The 21065-nt window shown below is 57.8% G+C and overlaps 1 protein-coding gene across 1 annotated transcript; it reads right to left on the minus strand.

The window, feature by feature from the left end:
* Nucleotides 1-10490: 10490 nt before the first annotated feature.
* CDH16 (cadherin 16) lies at nucleotides 10491-19153 on the minus strand (the record flags this gene model as incomplete). Its single annotated transcript, XM_082677818.1, is given in 17 exon segments — nucleotides 10491-10864; nucleotides 11659-11775; nucleotides 12102-12209; nucleotides 12340-12582; nucleotides 13380-13513; nucleotides 14068-14309; nucleotides 14411-14629; nucleotides 14632-14750; nucleotides 14833-15060; nucleotides 15319-15472; nucleotides 15667-15789; nucleotides 16422-16618; nucleotides 17406-17564; nucleotides 17924-18062; nucleotides 18133-18288; nucleotides 18716-18799; nucleotides 19085-19153. Coding segments are annotated over 17 exon segments (2589 nt in total). The 3' UTR covers nucleotides 10491-10766.
* Between the last annotated feature and the right edge of the window lie 1912 nt (nucleotides 19154-21065).

A 21065-nucleotide genomic window follows, 5' to 3' on the forward strand; every position in this document is an offset into this window, starting at 1 on the left:
GATGACCCTTCCTCTGAAACAAAGCAAAGCAGTGGGTGGGGGGACGGGGGAACGTCGTCAATAAGCCAAGATGCTCCTTGGTTGTGGAAGGGGAGGGTGTCCACAGGCTGACTTGGGGTTCCAGGGGCCCTGCTGACCACACACTGGGCTTTGGCAGGGAAGGGTGGAGGAGCTGGACCTCTTCAGAGCTCTGCCTGGTGGCTTGGTCTCTAAATCTGAGGATGGCATGACAGGAGCACCAACGTGGAGCCCTGGTGGCACAGGCCTTTGCCGTGGGATGCTGTGGTCAAGCAACATGAGGCGGGTGGCTGCCTCTAGATGTCAGCATCGAGCCACGTTGGCACCCGCTGCAGCAGGAGTGGGAGGAAAGCGTTCCAGAGAAAACGAGGCCCTGAGCCTCACGCCCAGGTGGAGCAGGGTCTCCGGGGACTGCAGCCTGGAACCCCCTTCCGGGAGCCTCACCTGGCCCTGGATGTCCTTGGGCCTTGAACGAGTGGGTGGTAGGAGGGGAAGGACCCTGTCCTGCGGTCACGCAGCCCTGCCTTGTGGGGAGGGGGCTGTTGGGATCCTAAGAGAGGCGAGGGGGTGGCTGTCACCTTTTCTGGTCTCCTCCAGTGTGGGTGTGCCTTTCTGGGGACTGCCCCACATCTCTGAACCCTTCCCACCTCCACACTCTGCTCCCTGAAGCCAGTCCCACAGCCCCCACCAGCAGCTTTGGGGTTCACTGCCTCCTGCCCACCACCTGTCCCAGCCCCAAGAATGGTCCAAACCACCTTTACCCTCCTCCACCCCCAAACAATAGATGCCCCCTCTGGTCAACTCCTCCCAGCATACAGCTATCAGAGCCGTCCTGGTCAGACTCGAATCTGGCCGTGTCACTCCTCTGCTCCAAGGGAAAGCTCAGAATCCTCCTCCCCAGGTGTGCGGGCGCAACAGTCACACATAGAGGAAGGAGTGAGAAAAGAGAAAGCGGTCTTTGTCTTACCCCACAAGCTGGAGTCACCTCTAAGGGTCAGGCCAGCGCCCTGTCACCTCTGGGATATAGCCTAGAACCCTCCACCTCTTATTCCTGGCTGTGGTTTAAGGTAAGCGTTTTAAGGTCCACATCTGTGAGGGTGTTTCCAGAACAGATTAGCATTTTAATCAGTAGACTGAGTAAAGAAGTGGGTAGACATCATCTAATCCATTGAGGGCTGGGATAGAACAAAAAAGTGGAAGGAAGAGGAAAGTTGCTCTCTGTTGAGCTGGGACATTCATCTTCTGACCTCGGATATCTCAGGCCTTTGGACTCTGACTGGGACTTATATCCTTGGCTCCTCTGGTTCGTAGGCCTTTGGATTTGGACTGGAACCACACCACTGGCTTTCCTGGGCCTCCAGCTTGCACAGCAGATGGTGGGACTTAACCTCCATAATCACAAGAGCCAATCCCTTGTCCTCGCAACCATATGAAGCAAGTATTATGAACCCATTTTACAGATGATGAAACTGAACCTGGAGGGGTAAAATTATGTGCCCAAGGTCATAAAACTAGTAAATGCAGAGCTGAGTTTCAAACCCTGGTGCTTGTCTCCAAAGCTTCCTTGTAGCTTTCGTGCAATTGCTAAGAGATCATGCAATTTTGTTGAATATCTACTCATCTGATTTTTTAAAAAATGCCCTGTCTGCTCCCCAAAAGCCTGGCAGGATGGAGTAAGCTCTTGGTCCGTGGAAGCATTCTAGCAGAAGCTGCGGGGAATACTTGGCAAGACGAGAACTGGATGGACTGTGGGGACCTCTTGTGCCTGGGGTGGGACTATGTGAATACAACACAGGACGGACCTCGTATATGGCCTTTCCCTGCGTCCCCAGTCGGTCTGGCCTATGGAGTTGGGGAGGCAAGAGCAGGTGGAAGCTAGGGGTGGAAGCTGGCCTTGAGCAGCAGGAGGGACCAGCAGACCACAGCCTGCCCTGTTCCCCTGACCCCGTGGCCCTGGATTGGTCTTGGATCCCCTCCCTGCCCTGGGCCTGGCACCTCTGGCTTAGGGGAGGGCTCAGAACTCATCAGTCATACAGTGAAGCCTGTTCTCTCACCCAGCACCTGTTAGAATTTATCTGAAAGAGAGAGACAGACAGACAGAGAGGGAGGGAGGGAGGGAGGATCAGGCAACTGTACAAAGGGGTTTGAACAAAAATGGTCATAGCACTGGTATTTGTAGGAAGGAGAAACTGGACACTGCTGACATGTCCTTCCTCTACATGCTGGACAAATAGATTCTAGCACAACCATCCTGGTGGACTTTAAAAGTGATAGTGAAAAAATAAAGTGATGATGGAAGATCTTTATTATTTGACAGGAAAACTACTAAATGTAAATCCTGTAAATGAGGGGATAGGAAATCAGATTGCAAAACAGAATGTACAGTACAACCCCAAGTTGAAATCCCTCCCCCCAGAACTCCCCCCCACACACGCACACGCACACGCACACGCGCGCGTGCACGCGCGCGGGCGCGCAGTCCGCCCCTCCACCAGCTCCCTCGTGACTAACTGCATTGGCCAGGGGCTGGTTCATGGGGGAGGGGACTGCGACTATATTGGGAAGGGGATGAGATCACCCAAAGACTGGCTGATTTAGAACTGGGTAACTTTTTCCACCCTTGTGGCTCTCAGCGTCTTTTGTGCTGGATCATAAACCTTGGCGCCAGCCTACAGGGTGGAGGGGGACCGTGTTCCCCGTCCCGAGGGGCGGAGCGGTGGCCGAAGCTGGATACGGCACAGGTGGTGGGCTGAAGTTGCGATAAAATGGCAGAATGGGTCTAGGGGTCCATGAGGCCCAGCTGGGACCCTACAAGAGCTTTGCTCCCAGCAGATCTGAGTGTCCTGTCACTCCACAGGGACCTTTGTGGGCGGAAAGTGCATTTTGTGGGTGCAGGAATATCCTAGAGGGTGGAATATCCCTTGTGGTGAGCTGAGCTGCGTCCCCTTAGGCCCAGCTCTAATGCCCTGTTATGTCTTGAGATTCCTACTTGCCAGTCTGGCCTTCCCCTGAGAGGACCATCCCCGTTTCTCGACAAACCCAGGGAAAACCCTCGTGCGGGTAGTTGTGGAGGGGAGAGGCCTGGTCTGGGAAGGGGATTGGGGTCCAGTTCCAGCTCAATAAATAAATGAGTTCAGTTCAGCTCCCACCTGGACCTCAATGCCCACCCGACTCCCTCAAACCCGTTCTCCTTCACGGAAACATCCCAGTAAGTCTTAACCCTCTGAGCCTCTGCCCAGGCAGCTGTCCCAAACTGGCTACACTTCCCCACTCCAGCTGCCTGGGTCACCTCCACCCATGAGCTGGGTCAGGTGCCATCTGTCCCCCAGGTCAGTGTCCATCGTATTGGCTTGTCCGTGTTCATCGGGGGTGACCCCGAGGTCAGGGGTTGGCTCCATGGAAAATCCTAAGACATGTTGGATGAAGGAAAGGGAGGACCCCAGGAAGGGGTGGGGGGTCAGGAGAGGACCAGTTGTGTGCCCAGCACTGTTCGGTGTCCGGGCTCCAAGGGGGACCTCAGAACCTCAGGTCCCTCACACTCCAGAGCAAACAGCAAGAGAATACAGTGTGGGACACCCTGATCTGGGCTTTGCAGGCGAGGAGCAGGAAGTAGGCAGAACTGGAATGAGCCAGAGCGTCCCCTCCTTAGCCTGAGCCCTGGGCAGCAGGGCCAGAAATGGAATTCTCCAGCCGGATGGAGTTGTTCCTGGAAAATCCCCACTGGCCTTTCCAGAAATGTGCTTTTGTGCCTGACTCCGCTTCCTTCAGATTGGCGGGGAAGGGGTGTTTTGGTGGCGGAGCTACACAGGCAAGGCCCTTGTCTTCTCTGGATTCTTTTTTTTTTTTTTTTAGCCGCGCCACATAGCATGTGGGATCTTAGTTCCCCGACCAGGGATCGAACTCATGCCCCCTGCAGTAGAAGTGCGGAGTCCTAACCACCGGACTGCCAGGGAAGTCCCATCTTTGGATTCTAGGACAGCTGAAGTGGAGATTCATGCATTTATTGAGCACCATCTGTCAGCTTCACAGGGTTCTCTCAACCACCCTGAGAAGCAGGGATCAAGGTCCCCATCATTTGACAAGGAAGCCGATGCCGGGAGATACCAAGTGGCCCAGGGTCACGTGGCCAAGTCAGAATTCTATCTAAGCCCACCTAGGGTCGGCCTGCTTGTGGCTCCAGTCCCGCCACCCCATTCAGGATTCCCAAAATGGCAGGGACAGCCTGCAGGCTGAGGATGCCACTTCCAGCTCAGTCCCACTTGACCGAGCCTGGGCTGGCCCTGTGCCTGCCACCCTCAGATAACCTTGGTGGTTCTGGGCATGGATCACTGACCATCACCTGGGATCTATTTTTGTCCTTCGGGTAACAAGGAAGTCTCACCTTGTACAGTAACCCCTTGGGGTGAGGGTAAAACGTATGACTCCCCAGTCCCAGCTGACCTTGCTGACCTGCTGGGAACTGACCCCAGTGGGGAAGGCGGAGGCCTGGCTCAGCCACGCTCCCTTTCTTGCCCTGCCCAGCCACGTTCCGGAATCTGGCTCCCTACCCCCATCCCTTCTTCCTGGCAGCCCACACCCTCCCCCAACCCCAACAAAGACTAGGAAACTGACAAATGGATCATTTGTCCTCATGAGCCATTGCTTAATCTTATCCACCTGACCGGCCAGAAAATTCTTTCTCGCATCTATCTGCGGAAGCAAGCCCCGTTTCCTTAGGTGTTGGCCAGAGAGTTCTAGAATCCAGGCGCAGGAGCCATCTGGGAAGCCGGCTCCTAAACTCAGCTTTCAGATTCTGGAGCCCTGGAATCCTGTGGGGCAGTGGTTGATGACATTTGAGGAGATGACAGAAGCTGTGGGCATACCATAGACACTCTGGAAGGTCAAGTACAGTCTTAGGGGTCATGGACCCCAAAGGCTATTTATAGAGGGGTGATCCCTGGGAGTGGGGCCCAGAGATGCAGAGAGAGGTACCCCAGCAGACTTAGGGGCTCCTTTCTGCTGAAATCAAGTGTGTGGAGGGGGGAGGAGTTTTGTGACCTGAACTCAGTGACATAAGATAAATGCACAGAAAAAAGACTAGAAGGAAACCTGATAAAAATGTTACGGTAACAACAAAACCAAGAATGACTGTAGCTGATGACAATAATAATCCTAGCTGTTCCCATTTTCTGAGGGCCGATTATGTGTCAGCCCCTGTGCTAAGTTAGGGCTTTGCTTGTGTTATCTCAGTTAATCCCTACAACGTGCTCTTCCCTCGGGGGCCGTGGCCAGTGGCCTATGGGGTGAGCGCCATAAATGAGGATGGTTTTTGCCAGGTCTGCAGCTTCCCTGGAGGTGGACTACGGAGCCCTCAGGCCCAATACACAGGGGATGCTGTGTTCTCCTTGCCAGCAGCGCTGGGCCTGAGAGGGCATGGCTGGCCCCCTCGGGGATGCCTTCGGGGAGCCAGCCAGACCCACTGAGCTGACCCCAGCCCTCACTTGGCCCTACTCCTTCAGGCGTTGGGGCTCAAAATAGCGGCCGCTCGAGAGCTGACAAAGGGCGGCTAAAAAAAGTCCCCTCAGTCTGGGCTCTGTCGCATACGGCTCGTAGGGACTATTTTGGGGAGAGGGTGCCGACGTGCCAATGGAAAATCCACGGGGCGGGAGTCTCCAAGGTGGGGAACCCACGTGTCTCCCTCTCCCCATCCTGGCCGTGTGCAGAGACACACACATATTCGCAGCCCTCAGTCCACCTTCCTGACTGTTGGACTTTGTCATCCCTACAACAGCCCCGGAAATGGTAAGGAAACACAAGTTCAGAGGAAGGGAAGTGACTTACCCAAGGTCACACAGCTAGAAAGCGGGCAGGACAGCGGTCAGCCTGGGACCCTGTGGCTCACAGTACAGTGCTCTCCCTGTAAATGCGGCCCCTGCCTACAGCCTCGCTGGGGAAGCCAACACCTTACCTTCTCGGGCATTGAAAGCTCAGAGGTGGTCCATTCTGGGGTGGACTGGGTAGGAAGCTAAGGATGACTTGAGGGTGTTAATGACCACATGGGAAGAAATTCCACTGGAAACCCCTCGCCAATTCTGATGGGAGCTTGCCTAGCTGTAGGAGAGACAGCTGAGCTGGCACAGGGCCTTGTTCCGAGTGAGCCCATCCCCCCACCCTGTCCCTGTGACTGCCTCACCCGCCCTGCCCAGGCTCCCAGAGCCTGGCAGCCCCTGCCAAGTTTCCAGGGAACGTGTCCGATAAGGGACTGGTGCTCATGACTCGCTCCCACCTAGCCACTATCTCTGACCCCGCTGCCACCACCAAGTGGGTAAGAATAGCAACAGCCCTGCTGAGTGGGCATGTACACAGGGACAGCACAGCGACAGCTTCAGGCAGGCAGCTCTGGCCCGCAGATCGAGGATAAGTCTCCAGGTCCCTCTTCCCATCAGACTCATTCGCCACCCCCACCCATTGTCCTTGAGTCCCACCACACCTTATGGTAAAGCACCAAGCCTCATCCTCTTCCCCTGCTGCCTCAGTGGAAGGGACATGGAGGGGAGCACACTGCCCTGTGGATCCCGGCCTGGGACCTGAGCCCTGACCTCCACTGACGAGCTGTGTGACCTGGAGCTGGACACTGTCCCTCTCTGGGCCGATAAGCAGGGTAAGGTAGCACAGCAGCCCCCTGAAGCATGGAAAATGGCCAGCAAGCCCTCTCCACATGCTAGGGGCCCTTGTGGTCCTGGTACCTGCTGCCTGGCGTCTCCTGAGTGCCCATGTGAACTCTGACCCTTTGACTTCCCGGTCAGTGGGGATGTGGATGGGGTAAGGGTGTGGGAGTCCCTGGGATATGGCACACGTTGTGGCTGAGTCCCCTCTATGAGTCTCCCTGTGACACTCCTGTGTGTGCTCCACTGCGTCACATGGGTGTGCAAGGGTGGCTGCATCACTGAGGGAAGAGGCTGTTGTCATGGAACCCAGGATGAGCGTCACCACGCTATCTGAAGCAGGGAGATCTAAGGAGGCTTGCATCCAAGTTCCTGAGTCACTGTGACACCTGGGGTAATTAAGGGAGATGAGGCTGAGTTCTGCAGTCCCCAGATCGGTGGCCCCTGAAGCTCTCACAGCCTGACTCACTGCATGGCTCAGACCTGGACCCAGCTCCTCCCCCAGCCTCCTCACCCCTCATAGCACGCTTGCTCTCCTCATCTTCCCTGTTCTCTTCTCCTTGACCCTCAAGCCTACCTCCTGCCTGCCCCGCCATGTCCCCCACTGACCCAAGGAGTCCCAGGGGGAAGGGGCCAGGCATGCTAGGGAGGGGGAAGAAGGAAGGGGCTGGGATGGGTTCCTCGCATGCTTACACCACGCAGACTAGAGTTTAACGCACACTTACACACCCATAGACACATGCGTGTGCACACAGGCACACACGCACACCTGACGGAGTGACAGGGCTGCCATGGTGTCTCCAGGCTCAGTCTCTTAGCACTAGCTCTCAGGTAGGCCCCCCAAACCCCTCAACCCTTTGGGTCCTCACATGTCCCTGAGGCCCCCTCATTAGAGACACATTACCCCGCAGCAGCAGGACATCTGGAGGTGAGATCAGAGGAAGAACTCCTGCCCTGAGGCCCCAGCTAGAGTCTTAGGATGGGTATCGGTGGATGTGAGTGGGGTGGGGGGTCTCTGAGGTCCCAAGACTGTTTCTTCCTTTGTGAGCAAGGGCCGGACTGACCTCTGGGCCTCTTGCTTCAAGAGCCCTAATCTCTGGAGCTGGAAAAAGTTTAAAAATATCCTCATGTTTACATTCTTTCCAAGCCCGCCTCCCAGTCCTCAGTGCTGGGTCCCTTTGATCTGGCCCTGTGCCTCTGGAAGGAGCCTGGGAGAGGGAGACCATGAGCTCCCCACCGGGGGAGCCTCCAGACCAGTCTGAACCCCATGAGAACCCTCAGCGTCACCCAGAGAGAGCCTTGGAGCTGGCAAGGAGCCAAGGCTGGAGGCAGATGTCTTTCCAGGGCCGTGTGAGAGCTGGAGTTGGGGCCCCTCTCCACACTCCGCCCCGCAAAAGCCTGGGCCCATGGGGCCCATGGGGAGTGTGTGAGAGTCTGTGGCTATAGGCATCTGAGGTAAGTCCCCGCCACACTCCATGGACCAGGGGAAGCCATGTTGATTGAGCTCCTGCTGTGCGCCCGGCATTGTGCTACACGTTTTAGGGGGATTATCTCGTGTAGTCCTCTCAACAACTCCATCTGAGCCAGGCCCATTTTATCAACAAGTAAACCGAGGTTCAGAGAGGTAACGAGACTCACCTGGGAACACACAGCAAGGATGAGGCAGAGCATGACTCACGTGTTCTTCCGCCCACACTGAGCCACCAGTCATCCCCCACTTGGCCCTCGCAGGGTCCAGGCCCCGCGGCCTGCAGAGTAAGGCCCGCTCACTAGCGCGAATCTGCACAAGCACTTGCTGACCTACCACCAAGCCCACAAACAAGCACCAGCTTCTTGTTTCTCTCCCTCTGAGACCCGGGAGAAGCCACGCCCCTCTATGACCCTCACTTTACTCTCTAGAAGGGGCTGAGGATTGCAGGAGAGGCTTATGTCCACAAATGCTCAGGAAAACTGGGGATTGTGGACCCTGTTGTCAGCCCCACAAGCAGAAAGTATTTTGAGGTCTGGAGGCTTAAGAAAGGAACCCTCAAATTGGGGCAGATGCCTTAATATGCCCTGGTATCCTGTCATCCATCCTTTCCTTGGCCGGGGTTCCACCTACCTGCTTACCAACCCATACATCCATCCACTTACCACCCCACCCCCCACCTATCCATCCCTCTACCCATCTACCCAGCCATCATCCACCAACCCACCCATCCATCCATGCATCCACTCACCCACCTATCAGCCTATCTATCTATCCAGAACAAGGACCCAGAAAGCAGGGGTTCCAGGGTTCCAGCTCAGGTGCTGCGTCCCACTGGCTGGGTGAACTTGGGAAGGTCTCCCCACCTCTTTGTGATTTACTTTTCCAACTTGATTAGAAGTTGCTGGCCTGGGTGATCTCTAAGGCTCTTCTGGGGGATCTCATGGGAGCAGAGCCCAGCTGAAGGCTGTGGACACTGCTGGAGAGGTAAGATAAACCTTGACCAGACAGTCTCACCTTGTGCCCGGCTTCTAAGACTCCCAGCTGCAGCTCTTAATCTCCCTGACCTTCAAGATCCCTCACTGGAAAATGGGGCCAATAAGCCTGCCCTCGTAGGTTGACGGAAAGATTAGATGAGATCTGCTTTCGAAGAACTTTGCACCCTGAAGACTTCTGAGTGGGTACAGGCCAAGCAGAGGATCCTAGGAGAGGGGCAGGAAGCTCTGCTTGGACCACAGTAGTCAGCAGAGCCTCCCGTGGAGGATAGGGGTGTGGGTGGGGAGAGGGGACCTGGGCCCAGAGTGGCTGGGATCAGCCTCAGGGTCTCTCCCTGGGCTGGGGATCCAGGCTGAGTTTCCCACGCTCCCCCAGGCCAGCCAGGATGCCTGCTCCATCTCTCCTGGCTGGGCTTGGCCTCCATCCCACAGAATCTGCCAGGAGTGAAGAGATTATCTCCTAAAAATAGGGCCTGGGCCCCAATGAGGTTGTTTTTCTCCCTTCCCCGTGATTTACCATCATCAGCTCAGGGTGCCTGGGACAACAAGTCCCACCCCGGCTCCCCAGAGACCGTTGGGATGAAGGCGTGGGGGATCAGCATGTGTCTGGGGTCAGTCAAGGGTCAGGGATTAGAGGTCAGTCTGGAGATGTGGTCAGGGCTTAGCACCAGGGCCATGGCTTAATCTTTGGCTAGGGGAAGGGGTTCACCTGAGGCAGAGGCAGGGTGAGCCACGAGGGTTCCTATTCCACCCCAGTGGTGTCCATCTGAATAATTCCCCCTTCTCTTTTTGCAGACTCCCCATGCACTCACCAGCCTGTGTGTAAAACCCAAAGGTGCCTTGGGGCCAGCATGGGGACAGAGACTGATCCCCAGCCTCACCTCTCCTGTTCCAGCCCCATGGGGCCCTGAGGATTCCTACCCAGGCCCTCACGATTCCTACCCAGACCCCTCCTGAGACTGAGGGACCTCTGCCCACCCCTGTGTGCAGGTGACGCATATACAGGGACACGAGTATGCTCACACATGAGTACAAGACATGGACTCACAAGGTGCACCCCCCAGAGCAAAGACGATATCCAGGCAAACACAGAAATAACACTCTCAGGGACACCCTCCTCAACCATCACCTGGACAGTTAACCCATGCAGGGCCTGCAGCCAGTGTTCTCCGAATGCCCACAGAAATGACCCACCTTGCTCTAGCCTCAGGATCTCACCAAGAGCCCATATGATGCCCCTGTGTCTTTCCCCGCAGGGGACCCCAGGCTCATCCCTCAAGCCCCCACACCCTTTCTGTGCAGCCGGAGATGGGGAAGGGGTGAAAGGGCAGGTGGACATGGATAATGCACACACGCACATGGACACCTGGACATGGGCCCACAGTCCTCTAGGACCCACGCCCAGTTCTCCGAGGCTTTATTATTGGACAAACGTGAGCCATATGAAGTGCTCCCACGGGCAGCCCGTTTAGTCAGTGCGCAGGCTCTGCAGATAAGTCTGGTGATGTTGCCTCCCCCCTAGGGCAGGTGAAGGGGCTTCTGCCCTGTCCTGGCCCTCGTGGATCTGGAGTGCTGGGCCATCTCCCAGTGGATTCAGATGGAGCCAGAGGCCAAGTTCCCAGGAGGGGCTGCCTGGACCATTTAAACCGCCGCCTTCAGGGGCACACTGTCTACTGGCTGATCTAGGTCCTTCTTCCTCGCCAGGGTCAAGTGGGTGAAGATGAGGATGAGGAAGATGCCTGAGGGGCCGGAGAGGGATAGATCAGCCCTCCGAAAGGGCCATAGGACTTGTCTATCACTAGGGACTCCTTGCTGTTGGTATCGATTTAATAAGGCAGCAAAGTTTCCTAGACAGCATCCCCAAGGCTGGGCTGGGTATGACTCTGTGGTTCCGGCGCCTGAAGGAGCCTGACTGCTTGGCCTGCTCAGCCCTCACCAGGGCCAGAACACCCCAGCCTCCAAGGTCCCTTTCTCTGGGGAACAGTTTGGGTGGGGATCATCTGGGAGCCAGTGAGTTGTTCCCACGGACCTCTGAGAGAAAGGCACACTGTAGCAATGTGCTAGAACCAGCAAAGAAAACCAGCCAGGAGAAAAAATTAAGGGGCTAAAGAAACAAAGGGGATAGAGAGGGAGGCTTGGACTGAAAGAGTTAGGCTGGAAAGAGCTGGGCTCTGCCACTCCCTGGCTGTGTAACTTCAGACAAATCACTTAACCTCCCTGAGCATCAGTGACCTCATCTGGAAAATGGGGAGATGCCAGCACCACAGGGTTGTAGGGAGGATTCAACGCAATAATCCTATGCTTGGCATAAGGCCTGATACACAGTTAATGCGTAGCAGTAACAGTAAATGCTGTTATCAATGAGGATGAGCTTGACTATGATAACAGGAGGCAACAGCATAATGACTAGGAGAGTTTGGGGGGCTCCTTCTCCATCCCTGTGGGGACACCATGGGATGGGGCACTGTTTATCCGGAGGCTGTGGCTCCAGCCACCATTGCCCTCCCCCACACAGGAGCCCAACCTCCGTTACCTATTGCTATCAGCGTGCCCACGAGGATGCCCACCGCTGACAGCTTCGTGGGCATGCCCTTCATGCGGCCCACCTTGCGCATGCACTGCCCCTCCATGTTGCAGCGACACACGATCACTGGGGAGAGGCAGGGGAGGAAGGTAAGGGCAGTGGAGGCGGGCTCCGCAGCTCCTCAGAGCCCTCAGCCCAGCCCAGCTGGCCAGTATGTGGGTTTTGGTGCATATGCTGTGTTCACGCGTGTGGCAGGGGGATGCAAGCTCCTCTGTGCACGTGCCTGTGTGCACTGCAGTCTGTGCGCCCAGCCACACACATGCAGGTGTGCACAGGCATATGCTGTCCTTATGAGCCCGTAGACGTATTGCCCAGACCCTCCCCCTGCATCTCAGGGGTTCCCTCAGGAACCACAGGCCCCTGACCTTGGCTGCACCCCAGCCCGGCCTCACCTCGGACCTGGATCTGCCACACCCGGTCATGGTGGCTGACAACTATGGGGACTACATGTTCGCGTGGCTCCACCCAATGCAGGCCCAGGGTGAGGTAGGCATGGGACCCTGTTGGGACCATAAGCAGCGATCAGAGTCACTAGCCCGCTCCCCGAGGCCCAGCCCCACGGCATCTCACTTCCAAGCGCCACCCACTCCCCACCTTGGCCACAGCCTCCCTGCTTCCCCCACTACACACCATTGAGAGCCCGGAGGCGCCAATCCCGCTGCGCCGTGGGGTTGGGACCAAGGGCAAAGCTGTAGGGACCGTGTCCGCCGGCCAGGTCAGGGTCCCCTCTGGGTCCACCGACAACCACGCCACGGTCCTGGCGGGGTGTGCAGAGGTGTCGGGAGGGCTCAGGAGCCACAGTCGGGGTTGGGGCAGAAGGAGCCTTCAGGAAGTGGATCACGAGGGTCGCAGAGGTGCTCAGCGTTGGCTCATCTGCAGAGGAGGTAGTGCTGAGCTGGCCTGGGCCCTTCTGGGGGTGGGGTGAATTCAGAGTCCCTGGCCTGGTCGCCTTCCCCGTAGCCCATCAGTCTCACCCTGTGAGTCCCCTTCCACGCCCCCTCCCTCCCCTCGACCCCCTCCTCTCCATCCCCTCTCTCTTCCTCACAATGCACTTCACCCCTTCACTGTCTAAACAGCTGCCAGGCCTTTCTGTGCCCTTCAGGATGCCACGCTGGTTCTCACTGTCCCCCCACCTCACCCTGGCCCCTGGTGCCAGGGCCCAACAATGTGGAAATGCCCTGACTATAGATGAGTTCACCCCTGTCACAGGACAGCCCAGCTCAGAGCTGAAACCTGCCTTCCTGACGGACCTGCCCTTGGGCCATCTCTTCATCCTGTCAAAATGGCATTCAGAGTCCTCCCCACCTGGCCTCAGCGTCCCATCCAGGCTCACTTCCTGGCACGCCTGCCCCAGGAGAGCCACTGGCCCTCCCTCCCCACCCCCCAGTCCCACTCCCTCTGCTCCCAGCCTGTGTCTGAAGCTGACACCCTGAGAGGCCCTCCAGGGCTGAGGTTGGGGGGTGGCAGGTGTCTGGAGGGAAGGGTGGTCTGAGAGGGGAGGCAGAGGCCAGGCCTTCTCAGAGAAGTATACTGGCCGCAGCCCCTTGCCCATCCCTCCTGCCTGGAGCAGAGCGGCTGTCAGCAAGGGCGCTGGGGAGGAAGCTTCGCCCTGCCTGTCTGTCTTAGGTTTTCTCACCTTCCCAGAGGCCCCCACCACAGCCTGGCCATACCTGCATCCTGGGCCTCCACGAGCACTGTGTACTTGTCCCCAGGCTGTGCACCCTGCAGGGCCCGGGCTATGTGCACCTCCCCGGAGACCTCCTCTATGCAGAGCCAGCCCTCTGAGTCATTGACCAGGGAGAACCTGAGGGTCAAAGAAGATGGGGCAGGGAGGCAGGGACCACATATGACGTCTTGACCAGAGACCTTCTGGGTCATGTGATCTGCCCAAGTTCCACATGCCCTTTGTGACTTGAAGGCAGCAGCAGTGCCCGTGATCTCGCTCCAGCTTAAGGGACTCGTTGGGGGGCAGGGCTTAAACCACAGATACTGTGGCTGAGGGAGGGACTCTCAGAGCCTGGGGGGCCTGACTCATTTCCACTATTCCCAGGTCAGCCCACAAAGGGGCCGGATAGAGCCAGAGCCTGGGAACAGCACCCAGTGCTGCGGTCTGGGTGGGCGGCTGGAAGAGGGCCTGGTCCAGGACAGTATGGGGAAGCATCATCTGAGCCCTCACGGGGTCCAAACACCCCTCTCCATCCAGCCCTGATCCCCACCAGGAGTCACAACCTTCACATTAACCATGGTTTGAGGAACACTGCAGGCTGTAGATAATGAGAGTTCCCTCTGAGGCCCTGGGATCATCCCGAGGAGGCAGGGGTGGTCCAGCCCAGCTAAGGGGCTGGTCTTCCGGCTCACCTGAGGGGATTGCTCATGGGGTCTGAGGGCCGGATGGTCAGCAGGAGGGAGCCAGCGGGGGTGCTGACTGGGACACTGGCCTCGTAGCTCTCCTGGTCCAACTGAGGCGGTGGCGTCACCCTTTCCACCAGCACAGTCACGGTGACTGTGGCTCCAGGGCCTGGGTCTGGCCCCACCGGCTCTGCCACGCTCCGCACCACCACCACCAACTTGTGACTTGGAGCTGCCTCGTAGCTGAGGTTCTGGAACCAGTGGGGCCCGGGTCACTGTGTGGGCCACGGCTTGGCACCCTGTGCATGAACGTGTGTGTGTGTGCGCCACTCCCCCACCCCTAGCCCCTTACCTTGAGGAGTCGCAGCTGGACACGACCAGAGTCTGGCTCCCAATCCAGGCCGAAGGTTCCCTCCACATCCCCTGCCTCAATGGCAAAGTCCATGAGGCGGAAGGCAGGCTCAAGGTCGGCGTCAGTGGCCATGAGTGTGGTCACCAGAGTCCCAGGCTCTGTGTCCTCAGGGAGGCTTAGGGGCTCAATCTGGAGAGATGGGGAGGGGCTGTGAGCCCCCCCGTTAGCACCTTCTCAAGGTGTCCTCCCCTGTTCCTGCTTACCTGGGAAGTGGTGAACTCAGGGGCATGGTCATTGATGTCCGTGATCGTGACTGCAATCTCACAGGTGCTGCTGAGGCCTGAGGCAGGGGAGGGCATGTTGGGGAGACCAGGGTGGGGACAGAGGGGTCAGGGAACCCTGGTCACCTTCAGGGCACTTACCGCCCTCTGCTCCTCCCAGGTCAATGACCAGCACCTGAAGCAAGATGTTCTGGCCAGCTTGGAGGGGGGCAGCCCCCAGTGTCACACTGCCCGAGGTGGAGTCCAGCTCGAAAGCTCTCCCCTCTGCCCCCTCCTCGGGCTCAGGGCTCAGCAGCCGATACACAACGTGGGAATTGGGGGAACCGGGAGCATCTGCATCCTCTGCCGAAAGCTTAGCCACCTTGGTGCCTGCAAAGACATCACCCACATGGATGGGACCACAACCAGACCTCGAGGCCTTACCTCACCACTCTTCTTTGTGTGTGTGTGTGTGTGTGTGTGTGTGTGTGTGTGTGCGCGCGCGCACGCGCGCATGTGTGTGTATGTGTTGGGGGTGAGACATTGATATAGGGACCTGAGGCTGGTCCCATCCCAGAGGAGAGCAAGATGGGATAGCTCACAGGGACTTCACCCCTCCCCCACCCCCTGACAAGGCTCATAGCCCACCTGGGGGGCTGAGCTCAGGAATGCTGATTGCGGGGCCTCGTGGGGGGCAGACAGGCATGTTGTCATTCTCATCCATCACCACCACATGCAGCTCCAGAGGTTCGGCCGGGTAGTCCTCACCACGGGTATTCTGAGCCCACACCCGGAGCAGGTACTATAGCGGGCAGTGGAGGGCTTCAGATGAAGACCAGAGGCAGCTCCAGCCTGGCCTGGGTCTGGGTTCCCTTCTGGTGGCCAGCTCCAGCTCTTCTGCCTCAGTGCCTGTGGGGGATGTGACACCCCCGGAAGCCCACTGGACGGGGACCAAGCACCGCTCAGCCTGTCCTCCTGGCTTCCCCCTCACCTCACCTCAGCCTGGGCTTCTCGGTCCAGCTCCCTGGTCACGTAGAGTTTCCCCTCCTTGTCCACATCAAAGGGTCCAAGGGGCTGGCTCTCCAGGTGATAATGTACATCCCCCCCACTCCAATGTACCTGGGAGGGGGACACAGAATGAGGGCCCCCAGGACGAGGGGCAGGAATAGCCCATGTCAGCCCTTATATTCCAACTGTTCCTGGGTAGGGAGCCTGGGCCCCAACTGTTTTGTGACCCCAGGCAAGTTGCTGCCCTCTCTGGGGTCCAGGTAGGCTCCTTTTCTTTCAGGGCACTGTGACAACTCCACAGTGGCCTTGCCCTTGTCCAAGCCTGGATCTTGCCCAAAGTGCCTGAATGACCAGGTTGTTTTGTTCTCTGCCCTCTCAGGCTGGGCCTGACCCCAGGGCATTCCTCGAGGAGCCTGAGACATTCCTGGCCTGGGTGACAATCCCCATGGCAGCAAGGAGGTGACAGCTGTTCTGCTGAGGAAGCCTGGGATCAGCTCAGGAGGTCAGAGCACAGAGCCACGCCTGCCAGAGGATAGCAGGTGAGGAGCTAAAGGCCTGGTCCCAGGGCCTGATACGCTCACTCTGTCTTGAGAACTGATGGGGACAGTGGAGGGAGGAGCATAGGTAGGGGAGGAACAGGGGTCAAGTTGAGCCCCAGACCCACCCCCCCAAATCTCCACGAGACTCAGGCCCAGCTACACCATCCATGGGGTTATTTCAGCTGCTAACAGCCACTTACTCACCTGGGCAACGGGGTGTGGGTACGGAACTTGGAGATTCTCTGCCAGGTGGACAGGATCTAGGGGCACCCAGGTGTTTTCTACTATGGAGACATCTACGGTGGCTGTGGCCTGGTGGCCCGAGGCCTGGTCACCCATGTCCTTGACCCGTACCAACAGCTGGTATGGCCCCTCCAGAGCCTGATCTAGGCTGGTGCTCCCTAGAAGGGGCAGGGTGGTCAGCTGAGCAGGGGGCCAGTGCATCCTGGTACCAAACACAAAGCCACGCGTATGTCAGGTGTTCAGGATACTCTCTTGGCCAATGGATGAGAGGGCCCTTTAGCACCATTGTGAGCATCCGACCAGGACTTGACGGTTTGCAAAATCACTTCCACATCTGTCCACACAATGAGTGGTTGATAGATTGGATAGGTGGATGACCAGGATGGGGGGTGGTAAACGGGTGGATAGGTAGATGAGTGAATGACCGGTTGGATAAATGGACAGTTGACTAGGTGGATGGATGGGGGTTTGAGAGGGTAGAAAGATGGGGATTTGGGCATGTGGATGGACGGTTGGATAGATGGACTGTATGTTTGCATGGTAGATGGATGAATGGGTGGCTGGCTGAGTGGGTGTGTGATTGGCTTTTCTTTCCTTCCCCAACCTGTGCCTCTGGTCTGAACTCCCAGGTCCAGGTCTCTCCTGCCATCACTCCCAAGGTCTCCCAGCAGTGTCCCGGGCCATAACCCCTCAGGTCTCTCATATCCTTGTCTCTTAGGCCCAAGTCTGCAGAATGTATGGTTGAGGCACTTCCATCCACACCATTCCTTAACTCTCCGGGCATGGTCCTGCCTCCCCCCATGTTTTTGCCTTGCTGCTCTCTCCAGCTGGAATACTTTTTCCGCCTTCTTTATCTCTCCAGCTCCAACCCATCCTGCAGCTCAGATGCAACCTTCCCCAGCTTTTCCCAACCCTCCCGCCTCTTCACACCCAGCTCAGGCTCACCCTCAGGGCTGAGAGCCAGAGCCCCCAGCTGAGGCTCCAGCTGGAACATATCTGCAGAAGGCTGGGATGGGGCCTGGTTCAGGATGTGGAATCGAAGATCCGAGTTGGCTGTGCCTGGCGCATCCCCGTCTGAAGCCTCAAGGAAGAAGAAGGGGACACCTGGTGTGTGTGGAGAGGGTTCACCATTAGGGGTGAAGGGGTGGGGAGAGTCTCCCAAGCTTCCTTTATCTCTCCCTGGGTCTTCCTTCTGTATTCATCGTCATATCAGGATTCTGAAGGTGAGCCATGGCTCTTCACCCCACTTCATAGATGAGCAAACTGAGGCCAAGAGTAGATGGAACTCACCTGTGGATCCTCAGTGCGGTAGGGAGAGTGCAGGATGAGACAGAGATGGGAGGGGGCAACTTGGACCCTGACTGCCCTGTCCCTATGCCAACTCTATGGCCACCTCTTTACTCTCTGTTCTCCCATCAGTGGCCACCTGACCTTGCTGTGAGCTGGCTGCTTTGGGCACTCACCAGGCCTGGTGCCCTGGCTCAGCTGAACTTTGTAGATGGCCTGGGAGAAATGGGGCACCTGGTCATTCTCATCCTTCACATGCACAAGCACATGCTGCGGGCCCCACAAGACACGTCCATCCTCTGTCTCCAGGGTGACCTGGCAGGGAAGGGTAGTCAATGCCCCACCTTGCCTTGGTGGCTTTCTCCTACCCCTGGCCCAGTCATACCTGTAGCTGGTACTCTGCCTGTTCCTCCCGGTCCAGGGCCCTGGTCACCAGCAGGAAGCCAGACTGTGGATCCACAGCAAAGGGGCCCTCAGCTGCCACGCCTGAGTCTCCTGACAGAACAATCTGGCCCTCAGTCTCCTTATGGGGCAGTGGTAGCTGGCGAGGAGAGAACAGAGGTGAAGAGAGTGGGGGCCGGGCCTGGAGGATGCCCCCTCCATCTTATGGCCCCATTTTATATGTGGGGAGACTGAGGCTTAGAGAGCGTTGGCACTTGCCTGAGGTCACAAAGCCAGTAAGGAACAGGGTAGAAATTCAAAGCCAGAGCTCCTTCCTCTGTGCCTGATGCTCTCTATACTCCGTGCCCTACTTTCTAAAGCTTGAAACCCCCCCTCCATCACTTCATCCGTAAACTTAAAGCTCTACTTTCTTCTGGGATTAAAATCTTATTAGTCATTCACGCTATACCACATACTGTCTCGAAAGCAGGGTTGAAAAAAAGCCAGAGCAAGAAAGAGAAAGGAGTGCTGGAGGTAGGGGAAGCAGGACTTGGGGCGAGGGCAGCCCACACATATCTCAGGCTCACCTTGGTCAAGTACAAAGGGAAATTTCCACCGTAGTTTTCCGGGACATCCACATACACCTCTGCAGGCTGGGCCCCGGGGAAAGCCTGTGGGAGGATTCTCACCACGTCAGCAAGCTGTACCTTCCTGCCGTGGGGGCCGGGACCTGACAGGGAAGGGGAATTCTGCCCCTTCCCTGGGCCTGGCTATACCTTAGCCCATCCACCCCCTGGCCTTTGACCTCCTGACCCCACAACAGGCCTGTAGCCAGCCCTCATCACCATCCCCCAAACACTACCATCCATAGTCAGTGCAACTGGTCCAGGTAGAGTAGCGGGCGAGGGTACCAACCAAAGCTAGGATCTGAGGGTGAGGAGCAGGGCCCAGCTCACCTGGGGGATGAAGAGGCAAAGCAGACACAGCCAGGCAGGAACCATGGTCAGGATGGGCCTGAGGGACATGGCAGTAAGGATCCAGCCCAGATCGGTGGGCAAGAGGGTTCCTCTCTCTAGGAAGTCTTCCTCCCCTCATCCCCCCTCAGCCCCGGGGCCATGGTTTCCCCAGACCCCATGGGGTACAACGGTCCCTCCTTTCTCAGCTGGACCAGCAACTCTCAGAGCTGCCCCTCCCCCTCCCACCCACTTGGACGCTGCCCCCGCCCTTGTCCCCTGCCTGAGCCCACTGCATACACATAGCCAGAGGGCCCTCAGGACAGACTGGCCTCCTCTTCCTCCCCTTTTAAGGGCCTGCCGCTCCCCGTTGCCCGCAGGGTAGTGTCCAGCTCCTCGGCCAGGCCCATCAAGACCCCCAGGCCCAGCTGCCCTGCCTTTCTTCATTCTTGTGCCCACAAGGGTCTCCATGGGAGTTTCACCTCCAGACCTTTGTCTTCTTCCCCCCGTGGCCTCCCCAGCTCGTAGAGCCCAAAGTGGTCATTTCCCAGAAGCACCCCAAGTCACAAAAGTCTGAAGCTCGAAAGACCCTGACGACTCTGAGGGCCGCTTCCTGTGGTCGCCTCACGTTGCCGGCAAGGCCTGAAGGGCAGAGCCTGACCAAGGTCACGGAAGACTTGACCACAGGAGAACTCCTCCTGGAACAGAGGACTCAGGGTTCAGGGTCTACAGGACTGTTCTACCGCCCACTGCCATCCTTCAGCCATGGGGGAGTCCCCGCGGGGCAGGAGCCCTGCCCTCGTCTCAGCATTTTCCAGCACTTAGCGCTGAGCTGGGCGCACAGAGCACAGACAGCCACGCCAACCAGTCCCGGGAACTCTTCCCTGGACGACAGGGCAGTGTTTCTCCTTCCCCCACCACCAACACCAGCCTCAGCCCTGCCCACCCTCCACTCCCAGACCCTCACCCGCCGGTGCCTGAGGTTGGCTTCCTTGGTCCAGCCTCCAGGTGAGAGAACTCTTTCTACGGGGAGTGCTGGCCAGGCCAGACCGGGTGGAACAGGGCAGGGCGGACACTTGAGCAGGTAGGCGGGCCAGCCATGCTCGCTCAGGAGTGGAAAACACCACTGGGCCCACAGCAGCAGGCCTGGCCCTGCCCAGCCCCCCAAGTTACTCATTGACTTTGGAAAGCTGGGGGCTGTTCAGCATCCATGACCGCCGGCCCCGGGGGGGGGGGAGATTATCGACCTGGCGCCTCTCCCACCCCTACACGGCCCAGTGGGTACTTCTCAGCCCTCTGGGTTTGGACCTGACTATTTCTTCCGTGGCTCCAGACTCGCTCCCACTTCTCCCCCCTGTGCACCAGCATCTGCAGCTCTGCCTTGGCCCACTCTGTTCCTTTCGTCTGGAATGCCCTTCCCACCCCTTCATCTGTCTGCTAAGCACTTGCTCCGGCTTCAGTACTCAGCTCCAATATTCCCCTCTCCTGGGAACTCTTCCCTGGACTCCCAGGCTTGTTCAGCGTTCTCCTGTGGGAATATCTGGCCCCCACCCACGCCCCCATGACGAGTGCTATCTCTATCAACACAGAGAGGACACCAGGTTGTCATTGGCTGTCTCTTCCATCAGACTGGGAAGCCCTCCAGAGCAAGAATCAGGGACCCAGTAATGATCTGGCCCTTGCCCGGCCCTGGCAGCTCCCAGGTGGCTTGTGGAACTAAGATAAGGAGCTAGAGGTGGCACGTGCAGGATGGGGGAGCAGTGCATTACCTGAACTGGATACTTAGGGCTCCACACCACCCACCAGTGGGGCCAGGGGGTGGGGTGGGGGGACAGCAGCCTGTGACATCCCCTGAGCCTCCCTAAGTGCTCACACTAGCCCCTGGACACCGACAGGGCTGGGAAAATGTACTGTCTTGTGCCTCTGAGAAGGAGAGAAAAGACTGAGCCAGCTCAGGTGACCTTGAGGGAATTGCAGGGCTGAC

This window comes from Grampus griseus, assembly GCF_964374135.1.
Source record: "Grampus griseus genome assembly, chromosome: 19".
NCBI lineage: Eukaryota > Metazoa > Chordata > Mammalia > Artiodactyla > Delphinidae > Grampus > Grampus griseus.